Below are 26536 nucleotides of genomic sequence, written 5' to 3'. Positions count from 1 at the left end.
CCCCCTCAGGGACAACCAGGGGATAGGGAACTGGGGTGGGCGGACCGAGGAGGACCGGAGGACGCAACCGGTCAGAGTCTGAAGGTCACGTCCCTCGGGGATTGACCAGTGCCCACCAGCCAACCTTCCCCATCCCTCCCTGCCTCCCTCCCTTCCCCCCGCCACCCCGCCCCGTGCCATTTCAGGTTTACTTCAAACGCGACGGGGAGCCCATCGAGGCAGTCCCCCTGCCGGAGCCCCCCGTCGGAGCCGCCGCCCTCCAGGACAGCCGCGCCTTCCGCAGCCTCCTGAACCGCGACCTGGACGACACCAAGATGCGGAAGTCACTGTCCATCCTGGACGTGCAGGGCCGGGCCGGGCGGCCCCCCACGGAGGACCCGTCCCGGGGCCGGACCCCGGACCCCGGCCTCCTCTCCGACCCCACCCCCGAGAGCATCCCGGAGACCGTGGTGAGCCGGGAGTTCCCGCGCTGGGTCCACGACGCGGAGCCCGTCTACTTCCTCCACCACAGCCACGTCCCCGTGAGCGACGGCACCGTCGAGGTGCGGGCCCTGCTCATGTGGACCCTGAACCCACAGATAGACAACGAGGCGCTCTTCAGCTGCGAGGTCAAGCACCCCGCCCTCTCCATGCCGATGCAGTCCGAGGTCACGCTGGGTAAGACCCGCCCGGCCCCTGTCGCTTACCTCCCCCTAGTCCCTGTCAGAGGCCGAGCCAGGCCGAGTCCACTGGAGCCATCGACCCACCCTAGGCCCCCCCAGCAGGGAGTCTCTTGAAGGGGGAACAGACGGGGTCCCCCAAGTCATTGTCCCCCCGCACCTCGGTGACATCCCTGGCTGCGGAGCGGGAGGCTGGGCTCCGGCCCAGCCTCTCCAACCCCGGTGACTCTGCCCCTTCGTTCCTGAATCTCATCCGTCCCTGGCGGGGATCACCGTGGGACTCGACGTCATGGTAGCCGAGGACCCCGGGGAAAGGGATGGAGTTAGGATTTGGAAATATGGGAGGACGGTTTTGCTGCGAACGCTACCCGGGGGTAACGGGACCTAAAGGACGCGAGGGATGAATTGAAGGCCCGAAGGGTCAGGGTTCCCCAACTAAGGATGGGGAAGCCCTAGAGCAATGAGTTTGTAATCCCAACTCCGCCAGGGACTCACCGTGTGACCCTACCCTGACCTCTGTGTTCTGGAGAAGCAGCGTGGCTCAGTGGAAAGAGCCCGGGCTTTGGAGTCAGAGGTCATGGGTTCGAATCCCGGCTCGGCCACTCGTCAGCTGTGTGACTTTGGGCAAGTCGCTTCACTTCTCGGTGCCTCAGTTACCTCATCTGTAAAATGGGGATGAAGACTGTGAGCCCCACGTGGGACGACCTGATTCCCCTGGGTCTACCCCGGCGCTTAGAACAGTGCTCGGCACATAGTAAGCGCTTAACAAGTACCAACATTATTTATTTATTATTTTGGATGACTTGGAGAAGTCAGGAGGGGAAAGCTGGTGGGGTAAGTGCGGCTTCTGCTCTCGGCAGACAGAGGTCTGTGGGATCTTAGGTCAGGCACCTTGCTGCCACATTTTTTAGGTCTGTGCGTTTAAGGGAAATACTCACCCCCTCACCACCCCCACCGAAAAAAAGCCATCAGTTGCTCCAGCACCTGATGGTCCAGAGACAAAACCTGTTGGACACAGGCAGAAATGCAGCACCCTCCGCGGCTCGTGCGGGTGATTGGCCAAGTTGAATCTCACACTCCTGCTACTGATCTGGTCCAATGCTCGCTGAGGCCGTGAAATGTGTGTTTTTTTATGGTTTTGTTAAGCGCTTTCTACATGCCGGGCACTGTTCTAAGCACCGGTAGATACAAAGTAATCAGGTTGGACACGGTCCGCGTCCCACATGGGGCTCACGGTCTTCAACCCCATTTTACAGATGCTGTAACTGAGGCCCAGAGAAGTGAAGCGATTAGTCCATGGTCACACAGCAGACAAGTGGCACAGCCGGAATTAAATCCAGGTCCTTCTGACTCCCAGGCCCGTGCTCTATCCACTGGGCCTCGCTGCTTCTATATTCCACTTGGCTCTGCCAGCCGTTCACCCCATCCCAAATTTCTGGATGACTAAAACCGTGTCCAGTTATCCTCACTCCCCCCCTACCCTCCCAAACAGTGGCTTCTCCATCCAGCTAGAAGCAGCGTGGCTCAGTGGAAAGAGCTCAGGCTTGGGAGTCAGCGGTCAGGGATTCGAATCCCGACTCCACCACTTGTCTGCTGTATGACCTTGGGCAAGTCACTTAACTTCTCTGTGCCTCAGTTACCTCATCTGTAAAAATGGGGATTAAAAAATGTGAGCCCCACGTGGGACAACCAGATGACCCTGTATCTACCCCAGCGCTTAGAACAGTGCCCTGCACATAGTAAGCGCTTAACAAATACCATGATTGTTATGGATTGCCAAATGCCACTCCCCCTCACAGTCCCCATTATCAATCAATCAACCGTATCTACTGACCACTCTCTGTGTGCAGATCACTGTACTAAGCAATTAGGAGAGATAGATATGTTCCCTGCCCACAAGGAGCTATCAGTTTTATTTCTACATTAGATTTGAGAATTTAATTTCTAGGAGTTGTCTTCTGGGCTGGATTAGGAGCCAACCTGGATTAAATCAATTGTATTTATTGAGTGCTTACTATGTGCAGAGCACTGTACTAATTGCTTGGGAGAATGCAGTGCAAGAGAGTGGTAGACACAGTCCCTGCCCACAGGGAGCTTACAGTCTAGAGCAAATCAATCAGTCAGTGGTATTTATTAAGCTCTTGCTATGTGCAGAGCACTACAGCGAGCAATTCGGAGAATGCGATACAGCAGAGCTGGTGGGCGCTTTCCCTGCCCTCAAGGAGATTAAAGTGAAGAATAAATCAAGCAAGCGATCAATGACATTTATTGAGCACTTACTGTGTGCAGAGCACTGTACTAAACTCATCAGAGAGTAGAATACAACAGAATTGGTAGACATAATCCCCGTCTACAAGGAGCTCACAATCTACAGGAATTCATAGTAGAATGGGGAGGTGGGGCAGCCTGGGAACGCAGAAATAGAACCAAGATGTCCTTAGTAAGCATTTAGTGCTCTTATCGGAAGCAAAAATCATAAATGAAAAAATCACAGGAGTAGCACAGACCCACGATTACCGAGATGTTCTTAAGTTCCAAATCAATCAGCGTGTCATATTTACGAAGCGCTTACCGTGTGCAGGGCCCTGGGCGAGTCAGCTGAGTGAAGCGGTCCGAGTCTGGTGGGGTTAAACTGGGAAGACTCCTTGGAGCAGGCAGCTACGGAATAGCTGGCGGGAGGACAAGTGCGACAGGTTTTGGAGAAGAGGATGGGGGAGGAAATTGCATAAATTAATACATTATTTAATGGATTACATAAATTAATTACAGAAGCAGTGTGGCCCAGAGGAAAGAGCACAGGCCTGGGAGTTAGAGGACCTCAGTTATAATCCCAGCTCTGTCAATTGCTTGCTATGTGATCTTAGACAAGTCACTTAATTTCTCTCTGCCTCAGTTTCCTCAACTGAAAAAGGGGAATTAAACCTTATTCCCTCCTACTTAAGTCTGTGAGCCCCATGTGGGACAGCGACTGTGCCCAACCTGATAAACTCCTCTCTACCCCAGCACTTTGAAGAGTGATTGACACATAGTAGGCACTTAACTGCCATAAAACAAAATTGCCGGAAAGAGAAAGGCAGGTGCGGTGACCTCCTGATAGGGCTGAAAGTACAAATGGATGCAAAACAGGGCAGGAGCTGGCCCAATCTCTCCAAGACCTACACTCCAGCACTCACACCCAACCGACCCTCTGCTCCACTGCCGAGCCATGGAAAAGGCAAAAAAAGTTCCAAATCACAGAGGACGGCCAGCCACAGTGTGAGGGATTCAGTCAATCATGTTTATTGAGTGCTGTGTGACTGTGGGCAAGTCACTTCATTTCTCTGTGCCTCAGTTGCCTCATCTGTAAAATGGGGATGAAGACTGTGAGCCTCACGTGGGACAACCTGATTACCCTGTATCTACCCCAGCGCTTAGAACAATGCTCTGCACATGGTAAGCGCTTAACAAATACCGACATTATTAATAGTCTGTCAGACCTGATGAGGGAGGGCATTCCAGGCCAGGGGCAGAATTTGGGCAAGAGGATAGAGGCCAGATAGACAAAACTGAGGTACAGTGACAAGGTTGCCATTAGATGAGAGAAGTGTGTGGGCTGGGTTGCAATAGGGGAGTAGCAAGGTGAGGAAGAAGAGGGCAAGGTGATTGAGTGTTTTAAAGCCACCGGTGAGGAGTTTCTCTCTGAAGCAGAGGTAGATGGACAATCACTGGAAACTCTTGAGGAACCTCTATCTTATTGAGGCTCTTCCTCTATTCCCAGTTTCCCCCTCTTTTTTTTTTTTTTTAAATGGCATTTGTTAAGTGCTTAGTATGTGCCAGTCACTGTACTAAGCTCTGGGGTAGACACGAGTTAATGAGGTTGGGCTGAATCCATGTCCCACAGGGCTTCACAGTCTTAATCCCCATTTTACAGATGAGGTAACTGAGGCCCAGAGATGTTAAATGACTTGCCCAAGGTTACACAACAGACAAGTGGCAGTGCTGGGATTAGAACCCAAGTCCTTCCGACTCCCAGGCCCCTGCTTTATAATAATGATTATGGTATTTGTTAAGCCCTCACTTCGTGCAAAGCACTGTTCTAAACACTTGGGTAGACAAGGTAATCAGGTTGGACTCTGTCCCTGTCCCTCATGGAGCTCACTTTATCCACTGGGCCATCTCAGATGCTTGTTAAACACTAACTGTGTGCCAAACACTGTACTAAGCACTAGGGTAGAGACAAGATAATCAGGTTGGACACAGACCCTGCCCCTTGTGGGGCCTCACAGTCCACGTAAGAGGAAGAACAGGGATCGGATCCCCAGTTTACAGAGGAGGAAACTGAGGCCCAGAGAAGCTAAGCGACTTGCCCAAAGTCAGCCAGGAGGTGTGACACAGCCGCTGGGAGCCACTTCAGATCAAGTAGTAAAAGTAATAGTCTGTTAAGTGCTTACTGTGTGCAGAGCACTGTACTGAGATCTGGGAAGGAATGCAGAGGTGAGAACTAGAGTGGGAGAGAGCAAAATTGCCCCAGCTGGTTCCCTACTCCCCTGGGATGGGTTGGGGGGGGCAGTTTAGGGTGCTGCACGGTCCTGCCTCCCCTAAGCACCGCCCCCCCCCCCCCCCCAGCCCCCTTCCAGGGCAGGGGCACTCATCACATCCACGGGTCCAGGAGCACAAAGCCTGGCTTGCCCCATCCGTCCCCTGGGGCCCCCTCCTCTCTTGTGTTCAGCAAAGATTAGCTGATGTTCTAAAACGAACTAATCTTAGTGAATGCTATTCCTTATCAAACAGTTCATTGAACTGAGCCTCTCTGAGAGTTGCTCGCTCCTGTCAGTCCCCAGCATTTGCATATTAAAGACAAAATACCTTTTATGTTCATCCTGACTGGATAGCCACCTTCACTGGAGGGAGACACAAACCTCCCTCTCCAACACAAAGGACCCCCCCAAAGAAACAGCTAAGAGCTCTTTATGAAGTAAAATGTTCTTGCTCGATCTGTCTCATTTTCTCCCTCCCTCCCTTTCTCTTATACTCTCCTTCTCTTCCCCCTGCTCCTCCCGCTCACATCTATTCTTCTGTGGGGTTTTTCTTCTCAAGATTATTTTGAAGATTAAAGCGTCCTTCCGGACTGAAGGAAAGGGAGAGAGAGGTGATAGCCATAGGGCAGGATACCTGTCCTTTTCTTCTGCTGTGAATTATCGTGTCCCTAGCACAGGGCCTTGCACATAGTAGGGGCTAGTGAGGATGAGAAGGAAGAGGCAGAGAAGGTGTTGGTGGAGGAGGAAGTGAAGAAGGAGAAGAAAGTGGAGGAGGAGGAAAAGGAAGTGAAGGAGAAGGAAATGGAAGAGGAGCAAAAGGGTTAAAGAGGGAGAAGGAAGGGGACAGGAGGAGAAGGAAGAAACAGATAAAAACGTGGAGGGAAGGAGAGTGGGGTGAAACAAGTGAAGGAGGGAAGAAGATGAACACTAGCAAGTGCTTAACAAATACTAGTTAGCTTTAGAAAGGGAGAAGTGGGAGAAAAGAAAAAGCTGGAGAGAGAAAAGCACATCGTGTAAAATACGTGGGGAAAAATCACACGGTTGTTTTAGGTAGGTTCTTTATCCTTCGTGAGGTGAAGTAGGGGACTGGTAGGGAATGAGAGAGACAGCCTGATATGGGGGTTGGGGCAGCAGCCTAAGGATCAGGAGGCCCACGCTAGGGTTCGGACTCAGCTCAGAACTTGTGAGAGGCTTTTGGCTGGTCAAAAGCTCCTCACGGCAGAGAATGAGAGAGCTTCTTCTGTCAATCAATCATTCGATGTCCCCCAGTGCCTGATTACAGTAAGTAGACCCTTGGTAAATGTGGGTGCGGTGATTGATGACTTAACCTTTCTGAGCCTCGGTGATTCCGGCACAACGGGGATTTTAATGCCGATCGGTCACTGGCATTTCCTGAGAGCCGCCTGAGTTGTGCTTATGCCTTACTGATGGGCTCTCAGCAGGGCAGAGAACATGGGACGCAGTGCTTGGACTTACACTCTCCATTCACCTCACCATCAGCCCCACAGCACTTACGTAGGTATCTGTAATTTATGCATTTAAATTAACATCTCTCTCCCCCTCTCGACTGTAAGGTAGTTACGGGTAGGGAATGGACCTGTTATGTTGCTATCTTGTACTTTCCCATGTGCTTAATGCAGCGCTCTACACACTAAGCGCTTAATAAACACGATTGACTGACTGATGTCTGTCTCCCTCTACAGTGTAACCTCCTTGTGGGCAGGGAACATGCCTACCAACAAATTCAAAATGCCAGTCGATCATTGGTATTTATTAAGCCCGTCCTGGGTGTGGATCACTAGTACTAAGTGCTTGGGAGACTACCGATTCGAGCTGATAGACCCGATCCCCGCCACGGTGCGCGTACAGAAGTCCAAGGCAAGAGAGCGACAATGGCTCAGTGCAAACCATCCCACCAGCCCAGAACAAAAGTTCTGTGTCCTGTTGGCAGTGGTTATAGCTTCGCCCTCTGAGCAAGGCTCACTTGGTTGGCTAGGGCCAGAGAAGCTCCAAGACTCTATTTTTATAACACAGTGTTCAACACATCCTTTCTCGGTAACAGTCACGCTCATGAATACAATCTCACAGTCCACTGGGGCTAAAACAGATTAACCCAGAAGCACCAACAGAAAAATAGCATCAGATCTAACCGATAGAAACATCAAAACTTATAAAGAGCCCGAGTCACAAGAATTCATTCCCACAATTTAAGGCGATAAGCATAAAGGCTAAGGGACGAGCCTTTTGGTCGGAGTGACCAGCCTGGGGGAGGGAGGGTGCTAATTAGGGGGAGAAGGGGTTTAAGGTAGGGTTTCTAGGGATGGCAAGGACTTTGGTAATGAGAATAGTTATTTCATGGGTCTGAATTAGTCTGGTCACACCATTCAGGGATGCCTGTGGATTCAGGGAACAGGTAACAAAAGTAATAATATTTGTTAAGCTATGGTAGGCACAAGATAATCAGGTCAGGCCCAGTCCCTGTTCTACGTAAGACTCACAGTAGGACTCCTTTAAGTAGGAGGGAGACCAGGTATTGAATCCCCATTTTACCAATGAGGAAATTGAGGCACGGAGAAGTCAAGTGACCGGCCTAAGGCTAAGATCACATGGCAGACAAGTACAGCACTCTCACACCCCCAAAAATAAATCCAGGACGTTATTTCTTTCACCAGCCCTTGCTATTTTTGCCATGTGCCAAAGGGTAGATTGAGGCATTAGGCAGGAAAGTCCTGTATGACCTAGTGGGAAGACCACAATGGCCTGGGAATCTGAGGATCTGGGTTCCAAACCCAGTTCTGCCACTGAATTCATTCTTTGCCTGCTTTGTGACCTTGTGTAACTCCTTGAACTTCTCTGTGCTTCAATTTCCTCATTTTAAAAATAAGGATTCTCTCTTAGAGTGTGAGCTCTATGTGCAACAGGGACTGTGTCTGACCTGGTTAACTTGTATTTACCCTAACACTTAGTACAGTGCTGGGCACATAATAAGAACCTAACGGATACCATATCAATAAGATTATAGTCCCTGCTTCCACTTAGCTCCCAAGGGGGGCTGAAGAGGCCCGTGGCAGGCTGGGAGGAGGGCGGGGAACAGTACCGGAGGTCCCATTCGTCCTTTCTAAAGTCTGGTCCGGGATCCACTTCCCTCTGATGTGCTTGTCGCCGGCTGAGATGCATTGAGAAACGGGGTTCTGGCCACCGTGTCCTCTCTGCAGGGAGGGGCCGTCTTTCTCGGAGCCGCCCACGAGCCTTTGTTTCTCCACTGGACTTGAAAGGAAAGCTAACTCTGAGGCGAAGGTGGGAGAGGGTGAAGAAAGAGGAAAAGGAAAAGGAAAGAGAGGAGGGAGGACCAGGGATCTCTCCTGTCAGGAACCCTTGGGGAGACTGCCCGAGGCGGTCGGCGGGATCCATTTACCAAGAGGAGACGATGGGCTCAGTGGACCAGCGACAGTAGCCGGAACATGCTCAGGAAGCGGAGAGGGAGCGTGAGCAATGTCAGGGATGTCTGCTGTTAGAGAACCAGTGCCCGTGCCTGCTGGGGATGGAGGCCAGAGGAATGAGTGCTCTTCTCCCGTCTGCCCTCCAGCTGGGGAATATGGATCTCTGCAGGTCCCAGGAGGGCAATTGCCCAGCTCAGGGAGACTCCACGGGGGTTGGAGCAGATAATGGCCTCAGTGCTGCTGTCTAACAGGACACTAGTTTCCCCAGCGTAGGGGAACGGGCAGCGGTTCTTGCCAGGATAGTCCCGCCCTACCAGCTGGGGAAACGAAGCATCCTGGGAGCCCCAACTATGTCCCTCTGACCTGCTCCTCCGGTTGCACTGAAACAGCCATCTCCAATTCAGCCTGGCTCTGTGGTCCTGAGCCAAGAGGGACCGGAATGTCCACGGGGGTGGACACCAGCCAGCTGGCTCAGGCCTCCAATATATCCTGCCTGCTCAGCCTGGCCCGAGAGGGACTGGGGAAACTGGGGCCCTGTGACATCTCACTTCCCAACCAGCCGCATCTGCAAGGTGGCCTGTCAACCCATCTCCCCCAGCCCACTCTGCCGACGGTTCTCAGCGCCCTCACCTTTCCTCTGCGGCTGGGGGAGGCAGGGAGAGACGTGTTTGTTTATTCATTCAGTCGTATTTATTGAGCACTTAATATGTGCAGAGCACTGTACTAAGCACTTGGAAAGCACAACTCAGCAGTAGAGAGAGACAATCCCTGCCCACGTTGCTTTGTTGCCTCATTAACAGCTGAGGATCTGGGGAGAACCTTCCCATCTGTCCCCTCAGCTTCCCTTCCACATCTTTTCCAGGCCATTGGTTCCCACTGCAGGTCACTAACTGAAGGCCTCATGGCCCCTGCTCTGGCTTGGGGAGCCACGCAGCCCCAGGCTGTCTGGGCAGGGTCACTCCATGGTCCTGGCTCAATCACTCTGGTCACTTTCAGGTCACCAAACATTCCAGCCATTGCACATTGAGAGGGGGAGCAGGGCTTGGGAAGGACACTGGGGCCAATGCCATATGGAAGTCCTGATCAGAGAATGTGATTTGCAGTCCCTTCCTTCCCAGGGACATATCTGCTGGCCTCTCCTCCTCCTCAAAGCTGCCAAATGAAAGCAAAAGATTTCTTTTTTTTATTGAAAACAATAATTAAATCAGAACACCCCGAAAGACACAGTTCCACGGGGCAACCAGCAGTTGCAACTAACGGGGCGACTAACGGCTGACATTATGGGGGCCTGGCCGTTGATCAGCCTTTCAAACAGCAAGGAACCCAGCTGAGTTCCAGTTTGAACTGGGTGAATCCAGAGTGCAGGTTACCTTCCCTGGGATCTCTGGGGCCCTGAGAGCTGACCGCCAGGCTGGTGAAAACATCTTGGGCTGTTAACCTATTTGCACGCAATACTGGTACTGTCCATAAAGAAGGTTTGCCTCTCTCGCCTCCAGCCTTCACTCTGCCTTGCTGCCCGGATCCTCTTCTTCAAGCATTGCTTGAAACATATCTCTCAGCTCCTTAGAATCCCCTCAGTAGAACTCAGCTCGTCCTCTAGGCTCTAAGCTCGTTGTGGACAGGGAACATGTCTACCGACTCTGCTGTATTATATTTGCCCAAGCGTTCAATTCAGTGCTCAAGTGCTCAATAAATACCACTGATGATGAATAAATACCATTGCTTCCAGAGTGAAAACAACTGTTCCAATCCTAGCTCTTCTTTGCTTCCCTTACTGGTCCCCTGCCCCCGCCATCTGAGAAGCAGCGTGGCTCAGGGGAAAGAGCACGGGCTTTGGAGTCAGAGGTCGTGAGTTCAAATCCCAGCTCTGCCACTTGTCAGCTGTGTGACTGTGGGCGAGTCACTTCACTTCTCTGTGCCTCAGTTACCTCATCTGTAAAATGGGGATCAAGACTGTGAGCCCCACGTGGGACAACCTGATTCCCCTGTGTCTACCCCAGCGCTTCGAACGGTGCTCGGCACATAGTAAGCGCTTAACAACTACCAACATTATTATTATCTCTCATCCTACATAATCAATGGTATTAGAGAAGCAGCGTGGCTCAGTGGAAAGAGTTACTCCCGTGGGCTTGGGAGTCAGAGGTCATGGGCTCGAATCCCAGCTCCGCCACTTGTCAGCTGTGTGACTTTGGGCAAGTCACTTCACTTCTCTGGGCCTCAGTTACCTCATCTGTAAAATGGGGATTAAGACTGTGAGCCCCGTGTGGGATAACCTGATTACCTGGTATCGCCTTCCAGCGCTTAGAACAATGCTTGGCACATAGTAAGCGCTTAACAAATGCCTTCATTATTACTATTATTCACTGACTGCTTATTATGTGCAAAGCACCATACTAAGCACTTGGACGAGTACAATAAACAGAGTTGGTAGATATGTTTCCTGACCACAAGGAGCTTAAAGTCTAGACGGGAAGGATGGTGTCTTTGGAAACCAGGGTGTTGAAGGTTCTGAGTTACTCGGAGAGAAGACACCCTGGCAGTATGGGGGGAGAAATGCCATCGTGAACTTTTCCTTCCACTGTGAATCTCTCCAGTGACAGAACTCCGGAGTGAAGCAAAGCTCAGGCAGCTTCCTGCTGAGCCATTTCACAACCGCTTTCATCCTCATGGAAGATTTTCAAGAACGGGGGAGACAACTACCTGTCCCCCAGAGTTTATGGGGAAGGGGAGGGACTTAACTCTTCAAAGCCTCCCACTGCGTGCCAGCTCTGAGCTTTAAAGATCCACACAGTATATCATGGTCTTCAGATTGGTGCTGGTGGGGCCACGGCCTCTCCGGGCAAGTCCCTTTCCCTGCCCGCTTCAGTTTACCTGTGTGTTACGGGAGTGGTTTGCAGACGGTGAATAGCTGAAGAAACTGAACTGGGCCGGGAGGAAGGGGGTGAGGGAGAGGACAGAGAGGGTGTTCTCCCTATTAGAGCCGAATCGATCAATCAGTCGTATTTTATTGAGTGATTACCATATGCAGAACACTGTACTAAGCCTTTGGGAGGGTACAGTGTTGTAATAATAATAACAATAACTGGTATTTGTTCATTGCATACTATGTGCCAGGCCCTGTACTAAGCCCTGGAGTGGATACAAGCACATTGGGTTGGACACAGTCCCCGTCCCACTTGGGGCTCCCAGTCTCAATTCACTCACAGTCTTAATCCTTGGTAGACAAGAAAGAAGAGACATAAAGGGTGTCATGTAATGAGACACAAAGGGAGAAAGAAGGAGAGAGAGAGTTGGAAAGGACCCCTGGATTGGGGCTCAAGAAGGAGTTGGGGGTTGGCGATCAGATGATCAACTTAATTTCCCAGCTGTCTCGGGCCCCCACCTGCCCTCCCCCAGCCAGACCCTTCTCTCCACAGTTGCTCCCAAAGGCCCCAAGATCATGATGACTCCAACCAGAGCTCGAGTCGGGGACACCGTGAGGATCCTGGTGCACGGCTTTCAGGTCAGTCGATTGCCTGTCAACCTCCATATCAAGGAGAAACTCCTCACGTGTGGCTTCAGAGCTCTCCATCACCATGCCCCCGCTTACCTCACCTCTCTTCTCTCCCTCTACATCCCAGCCCACACACTCCGCTCCTCTGGTGCTAACCTTCTCCCTGTGCCTCGTTCTTGCCTGTCCCGACACTGACCCCTGGCCCACGTCCTACCTCTGGCCTGGAACGACCTCCCTCCTCAGATCTGCCGAATAACCACACTTCCCCCCATTCAAAACCCTACTGAAGGCTCACTTCCTCCAAGAGGCCTTCCCACACTAAGTTCCCCTTTTCCTCAGTTTCCCCCTCCCCTCCCCATCACCCCGACTCGCTCCCTTTGCTCTACCCTCCCTCCCCGCCCCATAGCACTTGTGTATATGTGTACATATCTATAATTCTATTTATTTATATTAATGCCTATTTACTTGTTTTGATGCGTAGATATCTATAATTCTATTTGTTTAGATTCTATTTATATTCTATCTGTGAGCCTGGTGTGGGCAGGGATTGTCTCTCTTTATTGTTGAATTGTACTTTCCAAGCACTTAGTACAGTGCTCTGCACACAGTAAGCGCTTAATAAATATGACCGAATAAATGAATGAAAGAATTCTCCTCAGGGGGGCAAACTCGGAGGGCCGGCCCCCATCCTCCTCCCCAGCCACTTGGGATCCGGGTTAGCCTTGGGAAAACTCAGTCCATCCTGCAAATTGCTCCCAGTCTTGGAACAGTCTAACTGGGGAGGCGAGCCTGAAAAAAGTCCAGCAGCCTAGATGGAGAAAATACAAGAATGAGCAGAGGGAGAGGAGCGGGCGACTCATGACTTGGTGGAGAATAGGTGGGGTTAGTGCTGGGACGTCTCCTGGAGGGGAGGGACCCGGAGCTGGAGTTTGTGGAAGAACCAGGAAGTAGGATGAATAGGAGCAGAAAGTGAGGGCCTTCCAGAAGGGAGGGGGAAATGAAATATCTTGGAAATCCCCAGGCAGAACATCTGACCTTTCCCCTCTTCTCACAGTGCCTGAACTTGGGCCCGGGGGCTGGGCCGGCCCAGGTTTTTTTTTCAGGGGCTTAGGGTGCTTGGGGGTGGAAAGTAGCAACACTGGACGGTTGCAACTTAAAAGGGGCGGGAAGAGAAGGATCCAAGACTGGAGGAGATGGGGTAAGGGCATGCCAATCTATTTCGATGGTGGATGCGTCGTGTACAATGATCAGCACCCACGTCTTTCCTTACCTTTTTATTTCATTTGAGTCAGCAGCTTGGGCACCTTTTCCTTTCACCTTCAAACCTCCATTTGCAGGGGATCGTGTGCCCTCTCCTGACCTCCAGAACACAAGTGACTCCAAAGCCCCCGAGCCCCAGTTTGGGAGTCCGTGACCCCGGGGTCAGCACTTGCCGTTGCGTCCGGCCTGGGGAGGGGTTTGAAACTCCTCGTTTAAGCCGTCTCCTTCCCTTCCCCCGCAGAGGTTTGACCTATTTTCTCCTTTGAGTTACAGAATGAAGTCTTCCCCGAACCCTTGTTCACCTGGACCCGGGTCGGGAGCCGCCTGCTCGACGGCAGCGCTGAACACGATGGGAAGGAGCTGGTGTTGGAGAGAGTGCCAGCCGAGCTGAACGGCTCCATGTATCGCTGCACTGCTCAGAATCCCTTGGGATCCACGGATACCCACACCCGGCTTATTGTGTTTGGTATGGCTTCCCCTTCCCTACCGCTGCCATCCCTCTTCCCTCCCTCCCCTCAAGCGCCTTCTCCCTTTGGGATCGATCAAACAATAAGCCAGTCCGTCGGTCAGGCATATAAAGTCCCGCCGCTTCCGCTCCTCTGCCCTTTCCCGGAACCCTCTGAGGGAGGGTAATTCACCTCCTGCCAGGGAGGGAGGGTTGGGGCGGGGAAAGAGGACGGGGCTCATCCTCTAGACTGTAAGCTCTTAATCGGCAGGGTAGTCGGGGCTAATTCCATTCATTCAGTAGTAATTATTGAGCGCTTACTGTGTGCAGAGCACTGTACTGAGCGCTTGGAATGTACAGTTTGGCAACAGATATTCATTCAATAGTATTTATTGAGCTCTTACTATGTGCAGAGCACTGTACTAAGCGCTTGGAATGTTCTATTCGGCAACAGAGGCAATCCCTGCCCACCGACGGGCTTTCGGTCTAATCGGGGGAGACAGACGGACAAAAACAATAGCAATAAATAGAATCAAGGGGATGTACACCTCATTAACAAAATAAATAGGGTGATAAAGATATATACAAATGAGCATTGTATTGTACTCTACCAAGCACTTGGTACAATGCTCTGCACAGAGCAAGGACTAATGAAACTGACTGATTGAGCCGGGAGGGTACGAAAGTAAAATAGCCTAAGGAATCAACTTGCGCCAGTGGAAAGGGCATAGACCTGTAAGTCAGAGGACCTGGATTCCACTGCCGGCTCTGACGCTTGCTGTTGTGACCTTGGGCAAGTCGCTTAACTTCTCTGTTTTCCTCACCTTTATAATGGGGATTCAATAATAATAATAACAATGTTGGTATTTGTTAAGCGCTTACTATGGGCTGAGCGCTGTTCCAAGCGCTGGGGTAGATACAGGGTCATCAGGTTGTCCCACGTGGGGCTCACGCTTTTAATCCCCATTTTACAGATGAGAGAACTGAGGCACCGAGAAGTTACGTGACTCGCCCAAAGTCACACAGCTGACAAGCGGCGGAGCCGGAATTAGAACCCATGACCTCTGACGCCTAAGCCCGGGCTCTTGCCACTGAGCCACGCTGCTTCTTCGATAGCAGTTCCCTCCCCTCCTCAACCCCAGCCCTTTAGACAGAAAGCCTCATTTGGGACAGGGACTGTGTCTGACCTGATTATCTCGTATCTAACCCAGCATACAGTCCAGTATTTGACCCATAATAATAATACTGGTATTTGTTAAGCATTTACTATGTGCCAAGCACAGTTCTAAGCCCTGGGGTTGTTGCAGGGTAATCAGGTTGTCCCATGTGGGGCTCAAAGTCTTAATCTCCATTTTTTACAGATGAAACAACTGAGGCACAGAGAAGTTCAGTGACTTGCCCAAGGTCATACAGCAGTCAAGTGGCGGAGCTGGGATTCGAACCCATGTCCTCTGACTCCCAAGCCCGTGCCGTTCCTACTAAGCCACGTTGCTTCTCTATAACGATGGTATTTGTGAAGCGCTTACTATGTGCCAAGCACTGTTCTAAGCACTGGGGTAGATACAAGGGGGTCCGAGGTCATGGGTTCGAATGCCGGCTCTGCCACTTGTCAGCTGTGTGACTGTGGGCAAGTCACTGCACTTCTCTGGGCCTCAGTTCCCTCATCTGTAAAATGGGGATTAACTGTGAGCCTCACGTGGGGCCACCTGATGATCCTCTATCTCCCGCAGCGCTTAGAACAGTGCTCTGCACATAGTAAGCGCTTTAACAAATACCAACATTATTAATTAGGTTGCCCCATGAGGGGCTCACAGTCTTAATCCCCATTTTACAGATAACTGCTCAACAAATGCCACGATTATTAGTTCCTGCTGGGGAAAAAGGAGTGACAGTAAAGACCACCCAAATCATGAGGCGTGATTACAGCAGGAGTGCTGTTCTTTGTCCCCATGGGGGAAGAGAACAAAGGAAAATGGGGCCAAATTACAGCAAGAGGGATTTGACCTAGACTCTAGGAAATACTTCCTGGCCACAAAACATGGAGAGGAGCTATTGAGGCATCAGTGTTTCCGAGTGAAAAGGGCATGTTTGAGTTCCAGCCCTGCCACTGGCCTGCTGTGTGACTTTAGGCAATGCTGAGAAGCAGCATGGCCTAGTGGCAGGAGCCCGGGCTTGGGAGGTGGAGGTCGCGGGTTCCAATCCTGGCTCCGCCACTTGTCTGTTGCGTGACCTTGGGCGAGTCACTTCACTTCTCTGCGCCTCAATTACCTCATCTGGAAAATGGGGATTAAGACTGTGAGCCCCACGTGGGACAACCTGATTATTTGTATCTACCCCAGTGCTTAGAAAAGTGCTTGGCACGTAGTAAGCACTTAACAAATACCATAATTTTTATTATTATTATTAACCTTTCTGGACCTCAGTTCTTTCCTCAGACCCTCCTAATAATGTTGGTATTTGTTAAGCGCTTACTATGTGCCGAGCGCTGTTCTAAGCGCTGGGGTAGACACAGGGGTATCAGGTTGTCCCACGTGGGGTTCACAGTATTAATCCCCATTTTACAGATCAGGTAACTGAGGCACAGAGAAGTGAAGTGACTTGCCCAAGGTCACACAGCAGACAAGTGGCAGAGCTGGGACTCAAACTCATGACCTCTGACTCCAAAGCCCGGGCTCTTTCCACTGAGCCACGCTGCTTCTCTAGAATATGAGCCCCATATGGGGCAGGGACTGTGTCTGATCTGATTATCTTGTATCTATCCCAGTGTTTAACACAGTGTTTCGAACCAGAGTTGGATAACCAGTTTACAAACTGCTTTCTCTGTATAGGATTGACAACCATCTGATTCTCTTTATTGCTATTGTTCTTGTCTGTCCTTCTCCCCCGATTAGACTGTAGGCCCGTCCAAGGGCAGGGACTGTATCTGTTACCGATTTGTACATTCCAAGCGCTTAGTACAGTGCTCTGCACATAGTAAGCGCTCAATAAATACTATCGAATGAATGAATGAATGAATAGGTAAAGGGCAGAACTGCGTGGAAGTAGGGGTCTGAACTGACTGTGTATTTTGACGATGACTGGCATTTGTTAAGCATTTATTATGTGCCAGGCACTGTACTAAGCTCTGGGGTAGATACACCATAACCAGCTAACACATGGGGCTCACGCTCTAAGTAGAAGAGAGATGCGATATTGAATTCCCATTCTGCAGATGAGGAAACTGCGTGGCTCAGTGGAAAGAGCCTGGGCTTCGGAGTCAGAGGTCATGGGTTCGACTCCCGGCTCTGCCACTTGTCGGCTGTGTGACTGTGGGCAAGTCACTTCACTTCTCCGTGCCTCAGTTACCTCATCTGTAAAATGGGGATTAACTGCGAGCCTCACGTTGGCTCAACCTGATTACCCTGTATCTCCCCCAGCGCTTAGAACAGTGCTCTGCACATAGTAAACGCTTAACAAATACCAACATTATTATTAAGTGATTTGCCCAAGGTCACACAACAGGTATAAGGTGGAGTCAGAATTAGATCCCAGGTTTTCTGACCCCCGGGCCTGTTCTCTTTCCACCCATTGGATGAGCTTGTTGGTCCTTTCAGCTCCAGGATTCTAGAACCATGGGACATGACTAGGTACCTTCCTCACTCTCGTCATCCCACTCCCTCCTTTCCCCAAACCTCTTGAAGTGGAATAACGTTTCATAATAATCTCAAGGAATGTGCCGCGGTTCTTGCCGGCCTGAATCCACAGACCTGGTGTCCCCATGTCTAACACAAATGTTCAGCGTGTAAATCCTCGGTCCTAATTCGAATTTTCTTCCCATAGAAAACCCAAATATTCCCAGAGGAACAGAGGACTCCAATGGTAAGTGTCAGCCCCTCCAGATTTCTTGTCGGAAGTCAAAATTGAGTGCCTGGGTCAAGGTTTCACCGCGGAGAGGTTCCAAATCGGCCCTCTGAAGGGTCCTGGCCCTCGCCAAGATCAAACGATATTTATTGAGAGCTTCCTGTGTCCAGAGCACTGTACTAAGCTATATGGAGAGCCCTATGAAGCAGAGTTGCTGGACACGTTCCCTGCCCAAATCGAGCTTACGGTCTAGAGAATGCACCCCACTCTCATCCTCATGACTTTGAGAGATAATTTTGGTTGAGTCCAAGAGTTCCGTGGGCCAAGAGTCCTCATCTAACACACATTGGATTTGTTTCCAAAGCTTCGCACCAGTCGAGCCCAGTGAGCTCAACTAACACATTCTTCAGACGGGAGAGAGCTGAGCGTCTCGGTTCCCCCTGTTGGACCTGTTCTATTCCAAACTAAAGGCCAAGAAAGAAAAATGCACTAGACACAAAATCAGATCCAGGAGATGTATAGCAAGACCTGAGCTATGAAGTCAAGAATACACATATTTCCTGGAATCACAACCCATCAAGGGAGGCTAAATCATTATAATGGATATTCTGTTCCCTCCCTAACTTCCCCTGGGCTGCTTCAGGTCGGTGGCTCATTCCTCCCCGTCTGTGTCTTATGTGACACCGGCGCTCGGTTTCCAGGAAGAAAGGCTAGTTTAGAAAGGCACGGTCAGTGCTTTGTTAACAAGGGCGCCGGTCAGAGTCCAGGAGGGACTTCAGCTAAATCATCCATGAGAACGGATCTGTTGGGCTACAGGTTGGCAGGCCGAGGTTCCGTCATCCAACGGAATCGAGCGGCCACATTCCGGGTGGCTATTGGAAGGATGTGGTGACTCCGAAATTTGCCACGGGTGGTCTGCCGTGACAGTTCCCCCAACCCTTTCGCCACCGGGCGTGGAAATCAACAAGCTAGCACACCCCCGTCGCTAGTATCCATCACGTTAGAAGGAAGAAAAGGAAAGTATGCAAGGGGGGAGTGGCTTGACCCAATTCTTCATTCCCGCCAATACCAGACCTCACGCACTGCTGTTATCCGGCAAAGTAGTAAATGGGAGGGAGGAGGGAGGAGAGGAGAACAAAAACTTATCAAGAAGGGCCCTGGGTCCCTGACAGGGGTTACAGAGAAGTGGAGTTGGGGGACGCAGATAAAAGAACAGGTGTGGTCTCTGTCCCCCAAGAGAGAAAACAACCGTTGAAATAATAACTCGTGGAGCGCTCTTGCAGCTGGGAGCTCACATGGGACCCAGAAGTTAGTTTGCACTCAGTAATACCTTTGATTTACTCATAGTCCCAGCTTTGCCCCTTGGCCTGCCAAGTGACCTTAGAACAGTCACTTAACCTCCTCTCTGGGCCTTAGTTTCCTCATCTTTAAATGGGGAAAACAATATCCTTACAGAAATGTAGTGGGGATAAAATGAGATCAGTGATGACAAAACAGTTGGGAAAAAGCGCTAAACATAGACGAGGCATTATTATTATTGTTATTATTATCAATCTAGTCTCAGGGTATTCACATTTGGCTCCCACTAAAGCATCTGGCCTGGGCAGGTTTCATCATCAGCTCTGCTAGGTCATTTTGCTTCCTCCCTCCATTTTCTTCGGTCAACCCGAAAATGAGTAGAGACGTTGGGAGAGGCGACCTTTGCTTCCAGAAACACTGCCTTTCTGCCTTTCCAAAACATTGATTCCTACTGGGCTGGCCAGTGAGTGTCCCCCTCCCACCTCACTGAGATGGCTGCGTTTTGGAGGGCAGGAAAGAGCCACTCACTAGTTGACTGGTTGATGGGAAAGGGCTTTCCAGGTTGGGGGGACGGGGCGGTACCCTCAACGGCCAGGATCGTTATTCTCATTAATGCTATTTAACGGTAGTACTTGCAAAGTCGACTGTGAGTGAATTTTGAACGTAAAGTTACCACCCATACACTCCAGCGGCTCGGCCTTACCCGTATGGGATTTTGGAATCATTCGTTCGTTCGGTCGTATTTATTGAGCGCTTGCTATGTGCAGAGCACTGTACTAAGCGTTTGGAACGTACAATTCGGCAACAGATAGAGACAATCGCTGCCCAGTGACGGGCTCACTGGAGCCTGGCTTTATTTGGGGATTGACCCACACTTCATTTCTCTTACCTAAACTTGGATCCAGGAGCTGGAGGCTGGGCGGGCATCTTATATGAGAAGCCGCATCGCACGGCCTGCGATTCAAAAGGTCATGTCTAATCCTGGCTCTGCCACCTATCTGCTGAGTGACCTTGGGCAAGTCATTCACTTCTCTGAGCCTATTTTACCTCATCTCTAAAATAGGGATTGAGACATTGGGACAGGGACTGTGTCCAATCCCATTTGCTTGTAGCCACCCCAGGGCTTAGTACAGTGCCTTGCACAGAGTAAGCACTTAACAAATAGCATAATTATTATTATTATTATTATTACATTCACACATCTACTTCTACCGGGTGCGGTGTGGTATACGGGAGATAATCCTGAGGGCACTTATCACTGACCGACACCAACTAGATTGCTGGGCCACGTTCGGTGATTGAGTCGCCACCCGAGGCTCTCGATAGGTCATTTACGAGCATGAGAGATACCGAATCCTAGAAGGAAGCACAGATTTGGACAGATAGGACCTCCCAACGTGGTCTGAGAGCGACCACCAGGTAGGAGAGGAGGGTATCAGATGACACATTTATTCCATGAAAGTCACACAAATGTCAGCTCTGAGCAATACCCGCAAGGGGCAATAAATTCCAGATTTCAGCAGGAAATCGTGCCGGGGGTAATTGATTCTCATGGCATCCCAAAGGGAGGCTCAGTCTATGTATCTCCCTTTACCAGCTGGAAACCTGAATTGATGAGTTAATTTTGACGCACGTCCCTCTGGCAGTCAAAGTGGAGCTCCCGGTGGCTCCGCTGCCCGGGATCTCACCCCCTCCAGAGCCAAGATGTCTTGGCTCGGGTTCCAGCGGAGCGGCTCCGCGCTTTCTCCGAATGAGAGCCCATCGGTCAGAGGCAGCTTGGCCCTCAGCTACTGGAACGCACACTGGACCGAGTGCCGGAGAAGCCGCCGTTCGCAATTGCATTTTCTCATAGTAACAGAGAAGCAGCGTGGCCTAGTGGATAGGGCAGGGGCCCGGGAGTCGGAGAGTCCTGGGTTCTAATGCCACTTGTCTGCTGTGCGACCGTGGGCAAGTCACTTAACTTCTCTGGGTCTCGGTAAAACGGGGATGAAGACTGTGAGCCCCATTTGGGATGGGGACCGTGTCCCACCTAATTGGCTTGTATCTACCCAGCGCTTACAACAGTGCTTGACCCATAGTAAGCGCTAAACAAATCCCGTCATTATTAATTGAGGGCAAGCCAGAGGGGCAGAGAAACAGGACAAGGTCCTCCTAGGAAAGGTTGGGACCCAGGTGGAGTTTGTGCCTAGGGTTTTCTGGATTGTTGCTTTTCTGCCCCTGGAAAACCAGAAACGGTGTAGTTTAAGTAACCGGTAGAAGAGTTGGTTCAAGGAGGAACTATTAACTATTCTCCATTTCCACTAAGGAAAAGGGCTCCCAATGCAATGGAAAGAGTTTTTTTAATAGATTTTTTTTAATAGATAATAATAATATGATTTTTTTTTAATGGTATTTGTTAGCTTACTATGTGCCATGCACTGTACTAAGTGCTGGGGTAGGTACAAGTTAATCACATTAGACATAGCCCCTGTCCCATAGAGGGCTCACAGTCTTAATCCCCATTTTTACTGATGAGGTAACTGAGTCACAGAGAAGTGAAGTGGCTTACCCAAGGCCACCCAGCAGACAAAAGGCAGAGCCAGGATTAGAACCCAGGTCCTTCTGTCTCCCAGGCCCATCTCTACCCACTAGGTCACGAGCTTCTCACAGGAAGAGCAAGGAACCAGGAATTGCTCCTCAGCTGGAAAACACATCCACGAGGGTTGATGGGGTCTAAAACCGGGATGGATAGGAAGTGGAGGCAGGGAGATGGACTGGTTGATGTCTAGTCAGACTTCTGGCTTTAAGATTATAGAGGGATGGCACTTGCCTAGGTACTCTCTACTGGATTTCTGACTTCAAAATGTTCACGGTCTAACTAGGCCGAATGGAGGTGTGGCAGTTTCATCAAATTGGCCTGTGGCGTACCCCAAACGGCCTCTTCGTTTAGCTGAAGGGAGACTCTGCTTAGAGCGTTCCTGTCTAGGATGCAGATTTTAGTGCTTTCTGGGTTGTTGTTTGGTTTTCCATTGATATGACTGTGAGAAACAGAGTGGACTAGTAGAAAGAGATTGGGCCTGGGAGTCAGTAGACGTGGGTTCTAATCCCGGCTCTGCCAATTGCGCGCTGTGTGACCCTGGGCAAGTCACTTAACTTCTCTGTGCCTCAGTTTCCTCCACTGTAAAATGGGGATTAAATACGGTACTCCCTCCTACTTAGACGGTGAGCCCCAGGTGGGACTGCGACTGTGTCTGATCTGATTAGCTTGTATCTAGCCCAGAGCTTAAAACAGTGCTTGACACATAGTAAGCACTTAACAGATACAACAACAACAACAACAATAATAATAATAATTTAGAGTATTTGTTCAGTTCTTCTGTAGCGGGATTGACCAGTAGCACCCAGCCCATCCAGAAAGGCAGCCTCGTAGGTGGACTCTGGCAGACAGAGGAGAGCAGAGGTGAATCATCCGGGTAGATGTGGAGGAGGAGAGTTTACAAGAGCAGGGGAAAAGTCCTAGATTTGGGAATGGTAGGCTAAGTAGCAGAGAGACTGGAAAAACCCCAGAAGATCAATGTCATTAAAGCTTTAAGGTCTGTATGACTTCAGAGCCATCGTCGTTCACTGAGCCCATTACAGCTCGCACCTGGCTGCCCTCAGAAAGTGTTCGGTTTCTACTCTCGGAGCGACGGGGCAATAAAGTAATAATGACGTTGGTATCTGTTAAGCGCTTACTGTGTGCAGAGCACTGTTCTAAGCGCTGGGGGAGATACAAGGTCATCAGGTTGTCCCACATGAGGCTCACAGTCTTCATCCCCATTTCACAGATGAGGTAACTGAGGCCCAGAGAAGTGAAGTGACTTGCCCACAGTCACCCAGCTGACAAGTGGCAGAGCCGGAAGTCGAACCCATGACCTCCGACTCCCAAGCCCGGGCTCTTTACACTGAGCCACGCTGCTTCTCAAGGGTTTCGAGAGTTCGGCTCCCCATCCGCTGATGCCCCAACCTCTGTAGCCTCCTGGCCTGAGGGCTGGTTTCCCATCAGCCTCCCATGAAGTGAGGCCCCATTAGCCTCAGTGGTCAAACGAGAACCACGGTAATGGAGAGGTGTGGGATCCTGGGGCAAAGGCCTTTCAGGGTTGGTCTTTGGCTAGCTGTGTCCAACGTCAAAGCACACGACGCAAACTCCTTCCCTGAGGTCTCGGCCTCCTGTTAGGGTGGAACAGGGTCAGCTTGTGTTCTGAACTTCCCGAGCTCCCAGTACAGTATACCGCACCCAATGAATGCTCAATAAATCTATTACTACTCCTATTATTACTGTTGCTGCTATCTCTTGACACATTACAAAGACAACACCTTCCCACCTTCAGTTGCTACCACTCTTGATCACTCTCCCCTCCTTCAAAATCTTACTGAATGTACGTCTCCTCCAAGAGGGCTTCCCTGACTAAGCCCTCCCATTCCCCTTCCCTTCTCCATGGCTCTTGCACTTGAATTTGCACCCTTTATTCACCCCTCCCTCAGCCTAACAGCACTTACGTGCCCATCCACCATTTATTTATTTGTATTAATGACTGTGTCCCCCTTTAGACCGGAAACTTGCTGTGGGAAGGGAACGTGTCTACCCACTCTGTTCTATTTTAATAATGTCGGTATTTGTTAAGCGCTTACTACGTGTCGAGCACTGTTCTAAGCGCTGGGGGAGATAGAAGGAAATCAGGTTGTCCCCCGTGGGGCTCACAGTTTTAATCCCCATTTTACAGATGAGGTCACTGAGGCCCAGAGAAGTGAAGTGCCTTGCCCACAGTCACACAGCTGACAAGTGGCAGGGCCGAGATTCGAACCCATGACCTCTGACTCCCAAGCCCGGGCTCTTTCCACTGATCCACGCTGCTCCCAAGCAGTTAGTGCAGTGCTCTTCACTCAATAAGCTCCAGGTGAACACGACCGATTGATCGATTGACTGATATTGCTAGCACCATTTCACGCAAACGGCCTGATCTTTTCTCTCACGTTCCGGTTTAGGTTCGGTTTGTAGCCTCGTCGGCGTCAGGCTCACGTTGATGCTTGCCCTAACAGTGATCTTGGAGCTGACGTGAAGCCTCGCCGCCTGTCTCCTTCCAGTGGCTTCCACCTGGCATTTACATCTCCGTCGATCGGTTTTCATTTCTTTTCTAAACTATTTACAGTCTTGTTCTCGGTCTCTTTCCGTCTGTGTCTTGGCTTCTTCGGTCGGTTTAATTAAAAACGAAACGAGAAAATTTTTCCCCGGTCGGAGGCTCCGCGTGGTCTGTTCTCTCCAGGCTGGCCGGGTGGTGGGAAAAGGGAGAGGCAGGAGGGGACGAAGGAGCTCTGCTGAAAAAGGTAAAAAAAAAGAAGTATTAAAGGCAACCAGTCCTCCTGTCTCCTGTAGGTGCCAGTGATATTGATGAACGTGATTCTCCCATCGTGCACGGGGAGGTGGACGATAAGTCAACTGAGATGTCTCCATTGAGTGCCCCTGGGGTCCCACGATTGTACCAATCTTTGACCCCCCCCCCCCAAAATCCGACAGCGTGCTAGGAGACTGACGTTCCCATGACTGCAACGGGATGTGCTTTCTCTAACAGGAAGAATAGGCAACTCTGCAGTGGGTCTGGGGGTCACAAGAACTGGGTTCTAATCCCAGCTCTACCTCTTGCCTGCCATGTGACCTTGAGCAAGTCACTTCACTTCCCCAAAAGAGAACTCATCTCCCCACCACAACGCTGTCCTCCCCACCTCTTTCCCATCGCTGCATTCAATACCATTCTCCTCTCTATCTCACAAGCCCGTAACCTCGACTCATCTCTCTCATTCAACCCACATATTCAGTCTGTCGCCAAATCCTGTCAGTTGAACCTTTACGACATTACTAAAATCAGACCTTTCTTCTCCATCCAAACAGCGATTATGCTGATCCAAGCACTTATATACAGCCTTTACTACTCTGTCAGCATCCTTGCTGACCTCCCTGCCTCCTGTCTCTCCCCTCTTCAGTCCACACCTCACTCCGCCGCGCCTATCATTTTTCTTAAAAAAAATTCAGTCCATGTCTCTCCTCTCTTCAGAAACCTCCGGGGTTAACCATCCACCTCCGCATCAAGCAGAAACTTTTTCCAATCTGCCTTTAAGCACTATATCAGCTCACCCCTCCTATTTCACCTTGCTGATTTCCTACTATAACCCAGTCTGCTCACTTCAGTTCTCCAGTCCCACTTTATTCACTGTATCTCGATCTTGCCTATCTTTCCTCTGTCCCCCCTCTGATCTGGAACTCCTTCCCCCTCCGTATAATAATAATAATAATAACAATAATAATGTTGGTATTTGTTAAGCGCTTACTATGTGCAGAGCGCTGTTCTGAGGGCTGGGGTAGATACAGGGTAATTAAGTTGTCCCTCGTGAGGCTCACAGTCTTACTCTCCATTTTACAGATGAGGTAACTGAGGTCCAGAGAAGTGAAGTGACTTGCCCACAGTCACACGGCTGACGAGAGGCAGAGCCGGGATTCAAACCCATGACCTCTGACTCCCAAGCCCGTGCTCTTTCCACTGAGTCACGCTGCTTCTCTGTATATATATTCCAGGCCACTACTCTCCCCACCTTCAAACCCTTATTAAAATCATATCTCCTCCAAGAAGCCTTCCCTGATTAAGACCTCATTGCCACTACTCCTATGTAGACTATGCACTTAGATCTGTACCCTTTTAACACTTGATATTCACCTCCTCCATCAGCTCCACAGCACTTATATACATATCCATAATTTATTTTAATATGTCTCCCTCTCCAAACTGTAAGCTCCTTGCAGGAGGGAAAGCGTCTACCAAATCTGTTGTGTGGTACTTTCTCAAGCGCCTACTGCAGTGCTTTGCACACAGTAAGTGCTCAATAAACACCAGTGATTGATTGATTCTCTGTGCCTCAGTTATGTCTCCCTCTCCAAACTGTAAGCTCCTTGCAGGAGGGAAAGTGTCTACCAAATAATAATAATAATTAATAATTATTGTATTTGTAAAGCGCTTACTACGTGGCAAGCACTGTTCTAAGCGCTGGGGTAGATACAAGCTCATCAGGTTGTCCCACGTGGGGCTCACAGTCTTAATCCTCATTTTACAGATGAGGGAACTGAGGCCCAGAGAAGTGAAGTGACTCGCCCAAGGTCACAAAGCTGAGAAGTGGCAGAGGCGGGATTGGAACCCACAATCTCTGACTCCCACGCCCTTGCTCTTGCCACTGGGCCATGCGTGATCTGTTGTGTGGTACTTTCTCAAGCACCTATCCCTGCTCTGCCTCTTGTCAGCTGTGTGACTGTGGGCAAGTCACTTGACTTCTCTGTGCCTCAGTTCCCTCATCTGTAAAATGGGGATCAACTGTGAGCCTCACGTGGGACAACCTGATTACCCTGTATCTACCCCAGCGCTTAGAACAGTGCTCGGCACATAGTGAGCGCTTAACAAATACCGACATTATTACCTAGTACAGTGCTTTACACACGGTAAGTGCTCAGTAAATACCACTGATTGATTGATTCTCTGTGCCTCTGTTTCCTCATTTGTGCAATGAGAATTAAATACCTGTTC

At 50.4% G+C, this 26536-nt stretch overlaps 1 protein-coding gene across 3 annotated transcripts in view; it reads left to right on the top strand.

Moving 5' to 3' along the window:
- The window catches only part of IGSF21 (immunoglobin superfamily member 21), a 404504-nt gene extending 380299 nt beyond the window's left edge, over positions 1–24205 (top strand). For all 3 annotated transcript variants that reach the window (XM_029066236.2, XM_029066237.2, XM_029066238.2), the window contains 5 exons: positions 186–657; positions 12033–12118; positions 13643–13835; positions 17634–17672; positions 23958–24205. In XM_029066236.2, coding sequence (XP_028922069.1) covers positions 186–657; positions 12033–12118; positions 13643–13835; positions 17634–17672; positions 23958–24031 — 864 coding nt within the window. In that variant the 3' untranslated portion in view covers positions 24032–24205. The remainder of the gene's footprint in view (positions 1–185; positions 658–12032; positions 12119–13642; positions 13836–17633; positions 17673–23957) is intronic.
- Positions 24206–26536: the final 2331 nt, after the last annotated feature.

The sequence above is a fragment of the Ornithorhynchus anatinus genome, chromosome 5 (genome assembly GCF_004115215.2).
Source record: "Ornithorhynchus anatinus isolate Pmale09 chromosome 5, mOrnAna1.pri.v4, whole genome shotgun sequence".
In the NCBI taxonomy this organism is placed as follows: domain Eukaryota; kingdom Metazoa; phylum Chordata; class Mammalia; order Monotremata; family Ornithorhynchidae; genus Ornithorhynchus; species Ornithorhynchus anatinus.
The sequence above is the reverse complement of the archived record's forward strand: the minus strand, read 5'-3'. Positions and strand labels throughout refer to the sequence as shown.